We start from the raw sequence: 19334 nt of genomic DNA on the forward strand, positions 1-19334 counted from the left end.
GCTTTTTAAAGGAATGGGGGTGGGTACATTAATAGAAAAAACAGCATTAAAAATTGAAAATTCTGTTGAATTTTTTGTGTTTTAGACCCATTCAGGATGAGTCTAAATGTTGCCATTCCACATATATTTAGTTTCCTTATTTTATTTTGATTTTCCCTGTTTCCCTAATTTTCCCTCTTTTTTTTTTTTTATGAAGACACACTAATTAGTATTTACTTCGGAAACATCCTAGAGGGTAGAAAAAGGAATATTTGTCTAAGCATTTACTCATATCAGAAAATGTTTAGTTGCTGAACTTAATTGTGTGTTTTTCTGGGGTATTGGGATGCCATATACAGTTGAAATTGGGAAATTCTGCATTTTTTTTGTGTCTACACAGGGAGACTGCTTTGAAGCAAACTAGACTATACTAGACATGTTTTAAGATACTCAAAAGTAGGAGGCTAAGGTTGCCTCTTTAGTGCAGAAATTGGGAAGGTTGTGCATCTTCATGCTGATCAAGAGGACAGGGAATGAGTAGTAGGTCTCTTAGAGGCTGATGTAAGGAAGTCTATGAGGTTTATTTTAGCAAGCCTTTTGGAATGTATTAAAGACTTGGTGTGGTGATTCTAGTTCAAGTTGGTGCTGGGCAGTGCTGTTTTCAGCTCAAAAGATGAGGTATTAGTTGGAGAGGTGCTGATTCAAAGAACTTCTAATTATCCTCTACTAGGACAGAGAATAAAGGAGTCCAGGGTAAAAGATGTATAATCTAAAGCACAATCAAGACTATTTTACTACAACAATAATGAGATTAAGCTCTCATTAATTTAATTAAACTTAGAATTGTAATTGGGTTCACCATCATGTGTACTCTGGGTTTACAGAACTCCTGGAAGGTCTGTGGGCAATTAGTCAGCAAGCATCCAGCACAGCAGACTTCTATGACTTGGCTTTGTTGGGAAAGTTTTCATAATTTTTTTAAGAATAGGTATTCTTAAAATGTGTCTTCTTGGATAAATTACGGGTTTTGCCACAGTGAAAATTTCCAAATAAACAGTATGGAATGCTGATACTGTCAGGTTTTTTTTTCCATTAAGGAAAAACTATATTTTTTTTTCTGAAATTCCTCTACAACTGACTTGGAGCCCCCTTTTCCTCTGGGAGCTTGTCTCTTACCAGAGCTTAACTGTGTTCCTTAAAGGGGGTCTTCATAAAATGCAAACTACTAAGTTAAGATCTGTTTTTTGTAGTACCGTCAGTTTGATTTGTTTCTGATGTGAAACCAAAAGGAATAATGCTGCCAGGGGAAATGGCCATCGAGCTCAGTGTTCTGTCTCCATCAATGGGCAAAAGCAATGAATTTTCAAGAGCTAAAAGGACAGGGGAAATATGTAAAGATACTTAGCCTTCAGTTTGACTTGAGCTTTCTGAATTGAGGAGGGTGTGACTTTTCTAAGTCAGCTGTGAAGTTGTGAGAATTCACTGAGAAATCTATTGCTGTTGGGCTATGCTTCAGTAGTTGTACAACATGCTTGATTGAGTCAGTCTAAATTTTGATGTTTCCTTTTCTTAGATACAAGGCAATAAAATTTTCCAAATAAAGCAAAATCTATTGCTTCTATTGTATAATGTTAGTAATTTTCAAACCCACTTGATTTAGGAGTATTTTTAAAGGATAATGTAATTCTTAGAATATTTTCACTTTCAAAATGAATGTGGAAACTACTTCTAGTGCAATTGCAGTGCAGTTCCATCAATGCCCTGTTCTCTTAAGCTGTGATCGTGTGGCTATCCTTGAATGAGCTTTGCATTTTTCACTTTTTCTTCCATCCAAAGCAAGAAAAAGTTACTACAAAATTATTTGGATGTAATGGCGTGTTTGGTAAGACATCTGAATCTCAGGAAATAAAGTAGAAACTTTCTTAAGGATTTGCAGGCAAATTGACCTGGTTTCTGTTTCTCCTGATCTTGTGTAAAGGAAATATTGCCTTAAGGACAAATGCAGTAAACATTTCTGTTTACTTTGAGGTTGACATTAGTTCTTATATTTATTATATTGATTTAGTACAGACAAATAGGGCATCACTTTGCTCAGCATTAAACACAAGTATTTATATTGGCTTAGCTGAGGGAGCTGGAATCCTGGATTGTACTTCTGCCGCAGGAAGATTAATTCTAATTGAAGAATAATATGAAACAATTCTACTTTGTCATTATCTGATGTATCTACCACTGTTGTTTGGTGAATTAACTGAGGACTAATCATTGCTTAGATGTCTGCTATGATTAAATCTAAAGAAAAAATCCATCCATGCAGTTGTTACTGCATGCAGTTAAATTCCTGTTGCATTAGCTGCATCCTTGGTCTGAGAACATGAGATTTTAATCTCTAGTATTATGGGAAGCTTTAATCACATGTTTATTTACTGTTTGTGATCTAGGAAATGGCATTGCTTCATATAGCAAAGCAGTGCAGAATGTAATCTAAGGATTAAGAAAAGGCAAATCTTCCTATCCATTTGACCTTGAAAATCTGATTGGATTTCCTGTGTGATCTGGCATGATTTTTCCCTAATTATCTAAAGCTTGATGTATGTGAATGATATTTCAAGAGCTGTGCAGATATGGATAAAATTATAATGCTTAGCTGTATTTCCTGTTCATTTTAGATTTCAAGTGCAAAGAAAAAAAGTAAAATCTGAGATAAAATGTGATCAGTGGACTGGACTTTGTTCATACAAAACTGAAGTCTTTTACAACAGCAATGAAGAGGCAGAAAGTCTTAAATCAGTTTGATTAACATTAGACCATAGCAGTAAAAAATTACTTAATCTTACTTTGTACTGCTTTGGCAATGGGCTATGGCTGTTTGTTAGTAATTTGTCTTTAAAACAAATGGGGAAAATTGTGATCCATTTTGCTGAGAGCTGATTTGCAGCCTCTTAATGGGTTTCAGTAGTGTCTTCAAGCAAAAAAAAAGTTGTTTAAACAGTGCAAGTAAAAGAATAAAGGGTTTTTGCTTAAAATGATCAATAAAGTGTGTAGATACTTGGGGTAGGAAAACTGATTTAAGGAGTAAGTAATGTGTTTCTTTTAATAATTACTTTAGTGACTTGAAGTTCAGTATCTACTAGAGCAAGAAGAGAATGGTGTTTTTATGTTTTTTATCAGTTCAAAGTAGTCCCATATTATGAGCATATTTAGCATTAATCACATTGTTGCAGCCAAGTCCTTCAAATACCAATTCAAATAACTTTTCTGAGCTAAAGTATTTAGGAAATACAATTAGCACTGTATTGATCTCTTAAGGGATTTATGCAGCTGGCTCAGCTGAAGAATGTTACTGAGGTAGAACTCTGTGCTTAACTCTTCAACCACATTTTAAGTGCATCTGAGGTGTCTGAAACAACTCATTTCCAGGTGTAATATTTTTTTGGCAATTTCCAGGAAGTTCCTTAAGCCACTGCTGATTCATAAAGTTGTGATTCTCACTTTCAGGTGGGCAGGGGGATTGCAGTGTATGCCATGCTGTGCATTTGGAGATAACAGCATATGGCTCAACATGAGAAAACAAATTTTTAACTTTACCAGCTCATGAAAACTTGGTGGGTTTTGATGTTGAAGGTATTTTATTTTTGTAAGTTTAGATTCTTCAGGAAAAAGTCCTTTACTGTAACAGTAATTACAGTGACTGAGAACTCATAAATATCTTGCATCAGACTGGGATCAGTTGAACTACCTGGGAGGTCTTGGTGCACTGCTCTGTCACAAAAAAATACAGCAAAATGCATTAATTGAATTTAATATTTAATGGAATTTAACTGTGCTTTTCTGACTTAGAAAAAATTTTAGTCCCAACATTTAAAATCAATACTAATTCAAATCATATCAAATTTTGTTGCAACTGCATTTGCTTCAGTATTACAAATGGATGTATTTTTATTACATTTTAAAAATCAGCATTTCATGGTGTAGAATATTGCTAAAGGTTAGCAAATTTCTGTCAGTTTTAAGCTTTGAATGTTTATACTAACAGAGTAGTAACAACAGCAGCCTTAAAATTTAGTGTTGTGTTTCTGCTTGTATAACATAAAAGCTTCTAAGTACCTAATCTTGTTTTTCAAGAGAAATCAAAGAGCTTTGTCACTGCTGCCCTTTTTATATGAGGAAAGAGCAGTGTTAGAGGTACATCTGCATTTGAATGCTGTGACAGTATTATGCTTTTACACCTGAATGTGATATTTGGAAACTTTGACTTCTAAATGGTACCAGTCATCTGATTCCTGAGTGGAAACATCACACTAATCACACTATAAAATTTTAGTCTTCATTTCACCTGGAAATGAGTTCCAAATTAAATTTGTTTAATCGCCCATAATTCCCTAGTCTGTAATGTGGCATTTCCAAATTTCCATTTTTACCTAAATTTTGAATATTGAAATATTTTTGAATATTGAATATTCTTCAGTTGTTGTTAGCTGGTGGGATAGTGGTGCTGGCGACTTTATTTTTTTTATTGAGCATGGTGAAACAAAGGACATGCTGGAGTAAGGTTGCTTTGATAGGGCTTCTCCAGAATTCTTACATTCCTACAATCCACAGGAATCAAAAACTTCATAGAAACTTGACAAGAAGTTTTGAAAGTGCAGCTGGGGAATTCTTTTCCTTCAAGAAGCCTTCAGATAGTCTCAGGCTGGTTTGACTTTCTTAGTTTTCAGGGACTGAACAGTAACTTAAATTGTTTATTTCCTCTTTTGTTTTAGTGAAGTTAAAACTTGCATGGAAGATAAGTTTCAGTTATTAAAAAGACGTTGGTATGTTAATTCTGTAGTGGTAAATTGAAATGGTCTGGTATTCGTTAAACAAATCTGCTAATAATGCCTGGATTTTTTTCCATAGTTAGAAATGTGTTGGTTTATTCTGTTTTTCATTGGACCTAATTTCAAACCAGACTGTCTTTGAAAGTGTATTAAAGTCTGGTTTGTCCTATATTTTTGATTGGTTTCTTTGCATTCAAGTTTTCGTTACAGTCTCCTCTCAGCCTACGATCACATTCCCCTTAAAGGCACTGCAGGGTCTTGATTGAATGTCCTTAATTTCTAGTGGTCCAGTAGAGTAGAAGGGTGTTTCTTGTTGTAACAGATGAACAAGATATATGGAGATACTTGTGGAGGACAAGTGCTAGATTCCCACAGGACAACTTCTCTGGCACTTGTGACATGTTTTGGGTTTTGGTGTGGGCTAACATCTTTAATGCTGCAGCATGATGGATCCAACCCAGCAAAACTGCTTCACTTCATCTCCCTGTATGCTCCTCATGAATCCTCTCTAATGAAATGAAATCTGCAGTTTTTCATTAGCACACTGGAGAGTCAATATTTGGAGAAAAGTATAATCAAGAGTCAGTTTTTTGTGTGCCTCTGGAATGAATTGAGTCATGCAAGCCAGGGTTTGAACTTCTAAATCCCATTCCTAATAATGTCATTGTTGGTATAACACTAATCTCGGATTTTTGGGTACGATCTGTGTACCTCAATTACATTTCTGAAATTCCAAAAGATTAACTTGACATTTGTTCCTAAGTCCACTGTAGAAAGCCACCATTAAAACTGATTCTTTATTTATAGAAGAAGAATAAAATTGTTGAATATTAAACTATGCTATGTTTTTTAATTTATACATGCTCAAAGGTATCTAGGAATAGTTTTCACTAATTGAGCCATGTAAAAAAATGTATCCTAAGTGTTAAGTGAGTACAGTGTTTGCAATGCTAATTCAAGGTGCTGGTATGAACATGAATGTACCAAAAAGGGAAACATGCTTTATCCTATTGGCCTTGTATAACCAATTACATGTATTGATTACGCAATATGTCATAAGTATGCCATACAGTATTAGCTTTGAAATTTATTCATACTGAATTTGAAGATTTTTGGCTTTTAGATTGTTGCATTAAACTAAAAAAACCCAACTTTTTTCTTTAACAGAAATTGAAAAATTCCAAAAAGGGGAAGGAAAGGAAGAAGAAAAGTATATTGATGTAGTCATCAATAAGAATATGAAGTTGGGACAAAAAGTTCTGATTCCAGTAAAACAATTCCCTAAGGTAAGCCCAGTTTTCATATTTGATAAATTTTAGTTCTTATGAAAGATATTTCACTAGTATCTTAACTATTCTTTAATGTAACATTTGAAACTATTACCAGTCACTACTGTTACTCTTCTGCAATCTGTTCTGTAAGAGCTCTAAGGTAGAAGTGATTCTACCTTAGAGCTCCTACATTCTTCATTTGTTGGAATAAATGTGCAGGAAAGTGGTGGTGGTCACACAAAATAGTATATTGAGAGCAATAATTGAACCATATTTTTGGGATAGCAGGATCCTCCTCTTCCAAATATCAAAAGGAAAAACAAGTTTTGAAATTGAATCCGATGCCAGACTTTGAAACTTTCTTACTGTAGCTGGAAGTGCAGCTTAAAATGTACCATTAAGGAACTAATTGTGAAAATTTTCTTCTCATCCTCTTAAGTTTCAGCCATTGTTATTCTTGAATGAATTATAGCTTGACTGCTAAATTATGCAGTCTGTTCTGGAGGGGTAGAGACTGCTTCATTAATATCTTTGCCCACCATGAATTCTTAACACTTCTTTACTGCCAAGTATTACCCTGCACTAAAATATTGCTGCCTGGAAGCATTTATGCAACATTCAGTAGGCTGTGGAACTTTATTATTTTGGTGCTGCTTAAAATTTTAAGGTTAATGTTATGACAATCAGATTAGCATTTTTTAATTTGTTTGAAATGGCTTTTTCTTCCTACTAGAAATTTCAAGACTATCTGTTCATGGAGGAAAAAAAATCACTATTCCTCCCTCCTGTTTAGGAAAACCTTTTATTTTTTTTTTCCTGCACATTATCAGTGTTTTTCTCACAGGCCTGTGCAGGATAACTTGCAGGGATTTCTTTGCTGCTGTTCAAAATTTCATTATATATTCCTTGAGTTAGTGCAAGGCTGCACATCATGTGGGCATCTCTTTGGAACTCTGACTTAAGTCATCTTTATGACTAAGTAGAGCTGTATACAAGCATGCAGAAACATGAGGATGGGAAGGTCAAATATGGGAACCCCTTATTCCATGGTCAGTGTTTGCAAACAGGATGTTTTTCTTCTAAATGTTGAGATGTAGGTACTTGGGCTCAGGGACAAGAAAGGCAAACTGGCTATTAAAAAGGGAAACACTGCCTGCTGAAAGACACTTCTGCTTCTTTATCTAATGTCAACTTTCCTTATAGGACTAAACACTGAAATTATTTAGGATAGCTAGCAGGAAAGCCCTTGCCATATTTTGAATGGCTAGAGATGCTCTGCTGTTTGTTTCTGACCCATAAATACACTGAGCTGGAATAAGGCCTGGTGTGTGCTATGGAAGGAAGCCTGAACTTATGTCCAGGCAGGTCCAGGGCTACAAAATAAAACAGCTGTGCAGAACAGACATGTCATGTGAGTTCCTGCATCTCTACTAGGACTGCTCCACAGAAAGGAAAATATCTCTATTTGCATAAATCTACCTTCCGCCTGAGTGGATAAAATCCTAGATACTTAATGTTTGAGAATATTTTTACCCCAATATTTGGGGGCTCAACTACTCTCAGAAATTTCCATTTTATTGCATATAGATGGATTTTTGATAGAGGTTGCTCATTAAAGGTTCTGTATAGTCAAAATGAACAAAAATTTCTCACTGTATAGGGAGTATCAGTTCAGAATTATGATAGGTACTCCTGATACTTCTGAAAAGCGCCTGCCCTAAACCACAATGAGTCACTGCAATTTGCTATCACTTGGTATTAGAACCAGGCTTGTGGTTTTATTTTTGAGATTTAATTAATTATGATACAATGTATGAAGTGACATAGCTTCAACATGGCAAGCAAAGAACCTTATCCTGGGATACTGTGGTCTGCAGTAAGTGGCATGAGTTTTAGATGCCTGAACATGGGAGAACAAAGGCTTTTTGCACTAATAAATTTTTGAAGTGCTAATCCTGTTTCTATTTTATATGTTTAGAGGAGGGATCAGGAGTTAGAGATGCTTTTTCAGGATTTTTGGCATAGATATAGGGTTGTTCCAATCATCCTGGTTTCCCTGAACTGTATATGGAGTGCATGTGTTGGAATTTATCCATGTTGGCTGATTGGTGACAGCCAAGGTGGCTTCACTAAGGACAAGCTGTGCATGACAAAACCGGTGAACTCCTTTGACAGAGTTGGTAGATAATTATTCCTTTGTTTATATATGCCAGGGATGACTCTGGGAAAGAAAGATGCCTCTGCTATTTATGTATATTGATATTTAATTAATCCTATCCTAATTTTTTGTTATAAAAGATGTCTGTGAACCAAAACAACCCATCAGTGCCCTGCCCCCGAACAAGACAGCTTGCTAGACCTGAAATGTATATTACATTGCCTTTTCCTTCTTTAAAACTTTTCTGTAACTCTGATTCCTTGAATAAATCATAATAGCCTCAACACAGGTCAGGCAGTGCAGGCTCTGATCAGATCCGCCTGGCATGGTAATGCTTGCTCACATTTCCTGTCCTGTCAGATCCATTCTCATGAGCCCATGGCTGGGTCCTGTGCAATTACCTCTGACAGCCCTGCAAGGTGACAGGTTAAGTGCAGCAGAAGCTCTTCAACTAAAGTGCAGAGCAGCTGGGTTTCTGTTGGAAAAGAAACTGGTAGACCTCTCATTCAAAAGTGTGTATTGCACTTTTTTGGGCATCTCTGCTCACCCTGACAAATTATGAGTTTTTGGTCTTTTGCTTAGTGCACAAATAGTTGAGTGTTTCTGATGATGTGGTTGATTGGCCTCCTGCCTAAGAGATCTTGGTTCTTTCTGTAATACTCTGTAATTAAATTTAACTTTAACTGGGAACCTTTGTCTTACTCAACCTTTGGCAGTGTTAGTTAACATGCTTAATCCTATGCTGCTGATAGTTGGTCTAAATGGAATTTTTCTTGCCTTGATGGAAGGTGATGGAATAATCAAGACATGAATTTTTTCTGTGCTATGAAATAACTCAAGATTGTTAGTCCCAGGAGCTATGTTCAGTTTCTCCTTGAAGCTGGTTGTGCATTTGAATAAATTTCCTTGTGTTATTTACAGACTCCTGTAAAAAAGTCCCTGATTTCTTATGTCTTGATATGGTAACAGATAGTCTTACCTGGTAAGAGAAAACCTTGTGGAAACTCCTCTATAGATTGCAGGCCCAGTCACATCTTTTTCAAAATGTGGTTGGGCAGGGTCTTAGAGTTTTTTTGTTTGGTTCAGGTCTGCAGATGCCTCCAAGAGGCCTGAAGAGCTGTGATACAGAAATTAATGTGAGGTATTTAGGGGAAGCTTAAATAAGCTTTGATAATGCTATCTGCAATCCTGTTGTAACTGGGGCATCTTCTACAAGTAAGGATTAGAGAGGCTGGGCTTTTATGCAACCTTATAGGAAAAGAGCCAACTTTTTGAGGTAGAACAGATTTCTAAATCAAGTTACCTATAGAAAGGAGTCCATATGCATGCTGGGTGTTGAAACTGCAGGTAGTGGAATGAGATCTTGTCAGCTTAGGGCATTGAGGTTAGAATGACTTATCTTTGATCTGCTGAATACTTCAACTGACTCTGTGTTGTTTGTGAGAAGGTGATGCTTAAACCTGTATTTCTGTTGAAAATAATCTTCAAACTTTCACAGACTTAAAGGCATGTGAAAGCTCACCCTAAAAGGTGAGCTGGCCACTCAAGAAAGGTCCTGATGCTGTTGTGGAGGGACTCTGGATCTGTCCCAACTCTGCTATGAAGAGCCATCACGTGTGAAAGGTGTTTTAGAGCTTGTTGTGTACTTGTGAGGCAGGAAGGTGTTACCCTCCCCCATACATTTAATGAATATGCATTGTGAAGTAGTTTAGTCTCAGACCCCTGATTTTGCATTGACAGTTTGCTGAACTTGGGTGTTCTGAATTAGGTGAAAAACATAGCTTCTATGGATGGTAAATGGAATCATGATGGTTTTCCATGAGATGGATCAAAACTGTGGGGAATAGTTATTTCCATTTTGACAGGCTACCATTTTAAAAATTGCCCATAGATCTACACTTAAATACTGGGTAAATCTCAGAAGTTAGGAAGAAATGGTCTGTTGTTCCCCGAAGTGATACTTTAAATGTATTTTCTCAAAAGTTACTGACTTGTGGAACTGGTATCCATTTAAGCCTTTTAGCTCAACTTTTGAATTGAAAATACGTGTTTTAAAATATCATTGTCATATACAATATATCTGTCATTGTTATGTAAAGTCATGGAGAGATTAATATTTTAATCACATGACTAGTTAGAAAGCAATTTTTCATAATAGCTCATTTCTTAAAGAGGAAATGAGAAAATGTCATTGCATAACCAGAAGTAATGTGGAGGAACAAGCATCAATAGTAATAGCAGAGATAACTTTTGAGCAACTTTATAGCAAAATTGACCAAGCTTTCTGCTATGAATAAATGTTTAAAGACCTATTACCATGTTACATGAAGGAGAGTAGTTTGTGGTGTAACATTGATGCTTGAAGTACTTACCTTTCTATAAAAACTTTATCTTTCTGAAATGAATAGGAAAAACCTTGAAGCTTGCCTTGTTTCAGGTCATTCTAGGGGAAAGTGCTCTGAATCTTAACTTTTTTTTTTCTAGTGACCCTGTCACAGAGAAACCATTGCAGAAAACTAATATGTGAAGAAAGCTTTCCATGGCTTTAATAACAATGGAGTGCTTAAAGCTTTACAGGAAAGCATTTGGTCAAGCATTTATACTTTCACTAAGTGTTTTAAGCTGGATGAACCATTCTTAGCAGACTTGCCTTGGTTGGGGATAAACAAGGATTACTTTTTCTATTATATCCCCTTTTCTGTAATATATACATTTTAAAATGCTGTAGCACTGGCATTAGTTTTTTTTTGTGGTTTTTTTGTTATAATTAATATAGTAGATCAAATGGTTCTGAAGAGAATATCATGTTCTTTCAATGTTCTTTGTAACTGTGTTTCTCCAGAAATGTTTTCAGGGAATAGTTTCAAGCAGTGCTGTGGTAAGGAAGCAAATCTCTAGACAACTGTTCAACTCCTGTTTTGATTTGGTGATTCTGAGGAAATGGGTGCTACAAAGTGATGCCCATAATCTCCATTGTATGATAACTGAAAAAATCCTTCTTAAAATGAGGATTTATGAACAGTTAAGAAAGGAGACAATTTTGAAGCAAAAACCTTATGTATTTTTTTCGTTGCTTCCATTGTGAAAGATGTTTTATATTTAAGATGTATTTTAAATTGGAGATTTTTGTTATAGATTTTAGGATAATCTGTAAAAGGGAAACAGTTGCACTCCTTCAGTACAGTTAACCAGTGTTTGCCAGCTAATGGACACCATGGTCAAGAGAAAAATCCAATGTCCCAGGAATTTGAGGAAGAGCTGTTACACTGCATGGTGTATCTTTACCCACCAAGTAAACCAGTTCTCAGATTTTAGGAATAAGAACACCTCTCAAATCTTGCATCCTTTTGCTCAAACAAATATATTATCCGGTGACATTTTGTTCAGAGGGTACCATTTTTCAACAGCAGAATATTATTTCGTTAGAAGTGTAACTGAGGTGCTAATTTTTCCCATTTTATCTAATTGTTTCCTCCCAGGTCTGTTAATCTGAGTCTTGATACTGTTTTTGCAAACATATCTGTAATTTTGCTTGAAATACCTATTTGCCAAATCCTTCAGATCCTTGCTCTAGAAGCAAATTTGAGTTGGGGATTTCATCTCCCTTTTATATGCCATTGTCCATAGTTTACTGGAACTTACCTAATACATTAGAAGCTGTCTTAGTGCATAGGCAATTCCTGATTTGACAGAGGTGATCCAGTGTAGAGTGATATTTATGGTTCTCTTAAGAATTCATCTGTCCTGTAGAACTGAAAACTTCACCAGCTTGCACTGGAATACAGTGTGACTGCTTTTATACAGTGTTAAGCTGAAGTTGGTGAAGGTGAGGACAATTTTTGGTATTTACAGCAGTTTGGAGGTGATTGTGCTGTTTGAGAGGGTTGAGTAAAGAGGGGAGTCTGGCATGTCTGATTCTGATCCAGCACTAGTGAATGTGACTGGTCTGACCCGGGCAGAACTGCTTAGGTGTCTGTTTGTTACTATCCACTGTATCTAATTCAGAGATAGTTTATAAGCTTGAGTTCAATAATAAACCTGAATTTTATTCTTTGCTCCTGTGCTGTTGGGGCAAATAAACCCTAAATGTGGAACATGGGAAGCAGCCATGCAACTTGTATGTGAGCAATCTTGTGTAAGAGCTAACCTGGATCCGCCAGGCTTACTTGCTTCTGTAACACCAGCGGATAAACAGGGTTTGTTAATTTTGTCAGTAAGATTTCTTTTACTGTGTGCTGGATTTGTACCTTTAGGTTTGAGATATTCTATTATTTGATTGAAAGCAGTGTATAAGTAATAATAGTAACTTAGTGACTGATACTTTGAGTGTTTCTGTATCTATGAAATATCTCAAACCTTTGATCAGATGTTTCCAATTTGATGTAAAAGGAAGATAAACCAATAGTTTGAACAAAATGCATTACCTGTTCAAAGTAAATAATCTGTTTTCTACTGAAAGGATTCCTTCAATATCATAAATGGGTTTTATTTATGGAATAATCAACTGAAATGTTCCAAGGCCTCTCAGTTTTGTTATGTGGGAGCAAAAATGCTTTGTGAGTGTGTTTCAAGCCATATTTTACTAACCTTTCTTTGTGCTTCTAAGCTATGCCTAGAAGCATTGTGCTTTTAAATTAGCAGAATTTCAGACTTGCAATACAAGTTTCTTATGCTTCAGACTTGTCAAATCAAATATTTGGAGCCTCAGTGCACAGAAAAGAATAGTTCAGTGGATCTCAGGATGCAGACAATACATTTTTATGTTCATTAAATGTGTCTAGAACATATCATCTGTGCAGTCCTTGTATAGCTTCTGTAGCGTCTGACTTTGGCACTAGAGATTTCATGGTTTTTAAAAGATGACAACTTTTAGAAGTATTTAAGTTTGGTATGTCAAGTTTTAGATTTACACAACATTAAACTACTTGGTTTTAACTGAAAGAATATAGCTGCAGTAAAGAGTAAGGGTTTATTTTTGTTCCCAGTAGCTTAAAAGGCTACTATAAGTAGACATAAGTAATCTTAAGTAATGCTTGAAAAACTGAGGTGGTGTTCCTCTACATGAAAGCTTTACTTTGAGCTGAACTGTGAGCTTCCTTTAAGGAAACTCTTGATAAGGAGTAATTGACATCTTGAGGTTCAAATTTGATACAAATTGTTTCAATTGGTTTGCTTTCCTTAGTTCTATCTTCAGAAACAATAAAATCAGAAGTCCAAGTTAAAGGGAATCTCCAGAGAACATCTGTGCCTTCAGATGTTCAACCTTCTGTTGAAATAATGATTGTAAATTAAATTGCATAGGACCCCATCAGTGGCCTTGAGTCCTGAATATTCTCAGCAAGGGAAATTTCTGCCTGTATCTGTTCAATCTTTCTGATTAATATTTTTATTGACTGTATCTTAGGACCTATATGAAAAAAATGGACAACTCTAATAAAAAAAAAAATCCCTGAGAATTTTTTGATGTGACCTGATAATTTCAGAAAAGACTGGTTCATACAAGGCCTTAAATTTAATAAGCTCTATGGACTTTAGTAATCTGTAAGCCATTTTCTCAATAGTATTGTGTCAAATCTACATTGGGAACTGAATTTTCAACTAGTAAGGGTAATAAACTTATATTTCCATATTTAGTTGATCTTTAATACTTGTTTTCCTTTTTGTCTAAAGCTGAAAGAAATAAACTGGAGCTATAGACTTGCTGCATTGTAGGCTGAGTGCAGCTGGGCCTTTGTTCCATCAGCACTTCCAGTGCAGCAGTAAGAGATTTGGGACTGCCATTGCCCCGTTGTTAGGTCCTTCCAAGTAACTCCAGATGAACAGGGAGATCAGTGCAGCCCATCTGAGCTCTTCAGTGACATGGTGGTAGAGGGACAAGCAAAGTACTTCCAAACTGTTTCATAAATTTAAGGCCATAAGGCTGAAGCTTGTTTGCTGTTCAGCATCACTATATTTTATTTCTGCCTAAAACTGTCTTTTTAATATAATTGTATCTCTTCAGTTCTTGAGTACCTCAACCTTATCTGTTGTAACCAGTTTTCCAGCATCGTTTATCAGGGCAAAGGGGGAACAATACCTTCTTTACCCTTCCTTTTCTGGGTAGGACATCTGGAGAAGCCCTTTCTGTTGCTCTTTGTGTCTTTTGCCAGATTCAGTTTCAGCTGTGCTTGGGCCTTCCTCACCCCATCTCTACACAACCAGGCTTCATCTCTATACTCTTCTCAGGTCACCTGTCTTAACTTCCCACTGTCTGTGTATTTATTTCTTGCACTTTAGTTGGACCAGCCTGTCCCTACTCAGCCACGTGGGTCTCTTGCCTGAATTCTTGCTGCTGGGAATCACCAACTCTTGTGTTCAATAGAAGACTTGCTTAAAGATCTGCAAGCTCTGTTCCACTCCCTCATCCCTGAGGGTGCTCTCTCAGGGGATCCCACTGACTAGCTCCCCAAAGAGCTGGAAGTCTGCTTCCCTAAAATTCATGAGCCCAGCTTTACTCTAACCTTATCCACATCCAATGCACTCCAATCCTGGTGTCCCCATTGAGCTCGTTTGCCTTGGTGACCAGCAGATCCCATAATGCCTCCCCTCTGGTAGGTCTGTCTGTTACCTGGGTCAGGAAATTGTCCCACATGCATTCCAGGAGTCTCCAGGGTTGCCTGGGGCTCACCTTGCCGCTTTTCCAGCAGGTGTTGGGGTGGTTGGAGGCCCTCAGCAGGACAGAAGCCTTGGGCATGATGCCTCCTGTTAGCTGGAGCAAGAGGGCTTTGTCAACAGGCTCCTCTTGACCTCGCAGCCTGTATTGGACACCAGGTTACCCTTGAGTTCAGATACTTCTGTGTTGCTGGAGCCACTGACATTCTATTAATTGTACTATGTGATTGTACTTAGTATTTTTTAATTTATGATCTAATCATTTGCACCTATGACCAAAAGCTGTTTCAGCAAGATATCCCTTTTAATTTACTCATTGCTCATTAATTTACAATTAAAAATCCAACAAGGTTAATGTGTTGTTTTGTCGGCTTTTTTTGTTTTCTTACAGTTCAACTTTGTGGGAAAACTTTTGGGTCCACGTGGTAATTCTCTAAAGCGTTTACAGGAAGAAACACTGACAAAAATGTCTATTTTGGGAAAAGGTTCCATGAGGGACAAGACAAAGGTAAGGCCTGACTATATCAGTGGAGTTTTGATACTTAACCTTAAATTTTTGAGGAGGGGAACAAACCTTGTAATGAAAATTGGAACAAATAAAAAGCATAGGAGATCCTAATATTATTGATTATTGGTTAATGTCTCTCTTTGGCCAGTCAAGCCAAGATTCCACATGCAGTGGAATCAAGCCAATAGATATCACATAATGGAAGGCAGAGATTTTATGGGAGCTAAATTGCTGTCAAAGAGGGATACTGGAATGGGAACAAGTTGTGGCTTTTGTGTTGATCTTCATGGGAAATGAAAAAACTCCTGAAATGCATAATGTGTTCCCAAGGTTGTGAGATGTAGGCAGTGAGTGAGTGAGCTCATTTTCATTTGTGTGCTGTTATAAGAGTTTTAGCGTGTAGTATTTTCATGGAATTACAGAATGTCCTGAGCTAGAAGGTGCCAACATGGATCATCAAAGTCCAACTTCTGGCCTTGCAAGTAATGAAGAAATGGAAGCATTGCCAAGTCATGTTACAGAACTAAAATAAAATACAATAATAAAGTGAACTTAGCTAAAAAAGCACAGAGTGACCTTAAAAGTTTCATTATGGGAATGATCTAAAAAAACCTGCATTGAAATTCTGTATGTTTTGGTGAAGGTGCTGATTAAAATGCTTTTTTACCAGATCCTATGCAGAAAATGGTGACTCTTCTATTGCTTATTGCTTTTATCAGCCAACTTGATTGATAAACAGAGGAAGGAAGTTTCTTAGCACTCTGTTTTTTCTGCACAAACTAACTGCACAGTGATTTTTTTTCCACTTTAGGAGAAAAGGACAGGGAACGTGTGGTGCAAGTATATACTAAAAACCAGTATATGGGGAACTCCACTATCTTCCAGGGCTAGTGACTCATATGTTTTGAGTAACTGTGCTTAAAGTATGTAATTGAGAAGCAGTTCCTGTTAAAACTAAATATTTGAGCTGTGATGTTTACATTGGGTTACTTTCTAGTTTTATGACCTCTTATTTTTATTGACAAAATAATGATTTTACTGACGGAGTCTAATCCTGCTGAGTGACCTCTTAATATTCTTGGTCTGGGTGCTCTAACAGTGATCTAGACTGGTTTTTTTTTGTTATTTTTCCTGTTTTAAACATCTTCATAGTTAAACACAAATCATGTTGATAAGAATGTTATTCATGAGGAGCAGAAATGGATTGTCACATATAAATTTCAGCCCCTAATTAGGGTTGTGCAGGGGAGATTTCAGCTATCATTGCAACTAACAATTTCAGTAATCTTAAGGGTGAGGTGCTTACCTGGTGCTTGCCAAATACAGGAAGCTGCAGGGGAGTGTTAGTTTTTTAGTCAACAGAAGTGCTAATTATTTGATATAATGTTATCTGGTAAAGCAATGAAACTATTTTTAGTCCTGGTTTTATCCCTTTGGAACAGTCAAGTACACACAGGTGAAGGGCAGCCTGAAAAAAGCAAGTGCTGCCCTTTTGGTCTGTGAATATTTTGCATGTGAATGTCAGTATTTGAGAACTGAGCTCTGCTTTACTCCATTGAACTTAGCTTTGCAGTCAGGCTGAAGGAAGATGAAAGAAATAAGCTTGCTACTGGAATAGCTGGTGAACTCTTTTTGCTAATGTTCTCTTCCCTCATTTCATATGCTGTTAGCTTTATGTCCAAATAGCACAGTTCTGTGAAGGATGCACTCATTGGATAAAAACTTCAGTGAGAACAGCACAGTAATACTGAGATTGAAATAATATTCGTAAAAGAAGCTTGCTTTTGTGGAATATTAGGTCAAACCTGTTTCTGTAGACTTTACTTTCAAGAAAAAAGTGTCTTCTTCATGAAACTGGTGCACCTGGGAAAACTCTTGGAAGCATTCCTCCTTGTGCTACAGTTTCTGTACCTGGGCAGAAGTTGCCGGCTGTTATTTCGTGTTACTTTTTTGTTTGCTGACATCTGAACATGAGTGAACAGTGTCTGCAAATTCCTCTGGAGAAACTTCAACACTTGCATTACAATGTTTCAAACACGAATGTGTAAAAACAATCTTTTTTCTTATCTCCTAGGAGGAAGAGTTGAGAAAAAGTGGAGAGGCAAAGTATTTCCACCTCAATGATGACCTACATGTTTTAATTGAAGTATTTGCTCCACCTGCAGAAGCATATGCCAGAATGGGACATGCATTAGAAGAAATCAAGAAGTTCCTCATCCCTGTTAGTATTTTTTTTTAATGAGAATCCTGGTAGTCTTGAGTGAGAAATGTTATCTCTAAAACTGAGTAAGCTGGTCTAGCAAAGGTATCCCTGGACATTGCAGGGGGTTGGAACTAGATGATGTTTAAGGTGCCTTCCAACCCAAACTGTTCTATCATTCTGAACAGTGCACAATATTGGTCAGGTCATGTTGCTTGATTTCCTTTGTGAAAGAACTGATGATTGTCAAATACTTTGCATTTTGATACAGGCAGTTAGTGAGGGAATCTGTAGCTGTCCACACAAATCTCATTACTTGACCTACAATAGAAGAGAAACTTATTCTTGTTTAACTAGTTATATGCAAAGTATCAAAGATACAAATAATTGTAAAAATCTGTAAAATGTGTGCCTTTAATGTTTTCTTGGTACATGTGAAGCATCAGTTCTGTTTAAGAATTAATACATTTGGAGCTTTAGTATTTCTCTCACCTGTAATCCTGGTTTAGTGTTGAGTGCTGAGAATCAATACAGGTTTATCTTGTATCTTCATTTTTATCACAATACTAGTGATGCATGAGCTATACTTGTTCTCTGCTGTATACTTGAGCTTCCATTGTATGAGTGTATAAAATGACATCTGGTTTCCAGTACAATTTTGTACTCCAGGTTTGGGATATATCTAGTTAATTGATTTCTGTCTTCTATAAGAAGATAGCTGCATCTGCTCCTCATGTAAGAAGCAACCTTACTTCTTTTCAATCTTAAACAGCTTAAAAAAATCCAGCCTCTCTTAGGAAGTTCTGGAGCACTTGAGGTGATGTTTCTCTGTGTGAAGTTCCCAACTGTTTTAGCTCTTAAGGGAACATTTCTTCAGTGTTTATTGGTGATCAAAGGAATAGTATAGAAAGCAAAGCATTCTCAAGGCGCATTGACTTCTGTTTATTTTTACTGCTGAAAATGTTACCCGAGTGTTAGTGTTTATTAGTGTCAGATCTGGGAATTGTGGGGACCTGGCCAAGGAAAGTTTCCTGAGGCATGTGTCTGACTGACAGCAGCTTGGAAATGTCTGAGTGGAGCCAGAGTGGCTGTATCGGGGACCAGCGGGGGTTGTCTCTTGTACAGTTGGTGCTGGTGACTTAACAGTGCTCCTGTGTGTATTTTGGGAGTTACAGTTTGTACCAAACCTAGTCCACATCTGTGTAACCACCCAGAGAGTGGTTGAGCACCAGAACAGGCTTCCCAGGGAAATGGTCATGGCACCAAACATGACAGAGTTCAAGAAATGGACAATACTCTCAGGCAATGGTGGAATTCTAGAGTTGTCCTATGTAGGGCCAGGGTTTGGACTTAAATGATCCCTCTTGCTCCTTTCCAACTCAAGCTATTTTATGAAACTAAGTCTCCAGGTGACTGGAGGTGTGTGCTCCTTGAGTGTTTCTTCTGACTGAAGTGAGTTCATGTGCCCCAATACTACACTGTGGTATGAACCAAAGGATGATAAATGACAATTGTCAGCAAGTTCAGTAGGAATATGTCCTGATGTGAAATAACCCTAATGTAGGTGCACTTTAGGATGGTTAAAAAGCAAAGATCTCCTGGGTGTTATATTCTAATCTTATAAAAAAATCAAGCTTCGCATTGTATATTTGTCTGCGGGTTCCAAATTGCTTTTTTCTGGTTGCATATGAAAAGAGGTGAACGTGCATACTACTGTTCAGACATCCTAACACATCAGACAGGGGAT

At 36.9% G+C, this 19334-nt stretch overlaps 1 protein-coding gene across 1 annotated transcript in view; it reads left to right on the top strand.

Moving 5' to 3' along the window:
- KHDRBS3 (KH RNA binding domain containing, signal transduction associated 3) overlaps positions 1-19334 on the top strand; it is an 88759-nt gene that overhangs the window by 20590 nt on the left and 48835 nt on the right. Inside the window, exons 2-4 of the mRNA XM_030965945.1 lie at positions 5967-6085; positions 15271-15387; positions 17462-17608. Of these exons, the coding sequence (XP_030821805.1) occupies positions 5967-6085; positions 15271-15387; positions 17462-17608 (383 nt within the window). The remainder of the gene's footprint in view (positions 1-5966; positions 6086-15270; positions 15388-17461; positions 17609-19334) is intronic.

This window comes from Camarhynchus parvulus, chromosome 2, assembly GCF_901933205.1.
Source record: "Camarhynchus parvulus chromosome 2, STF_HiC, whole genome shotgun sequence".
In the NCBI taxonomy this organism is placed as follows: domain Eukaryota; kingdom Metazoa; phylum Chordata; class Aves; order Passeriformes; family Thraupidae; genus Camarhynchus; species Camarhynchus parvulus.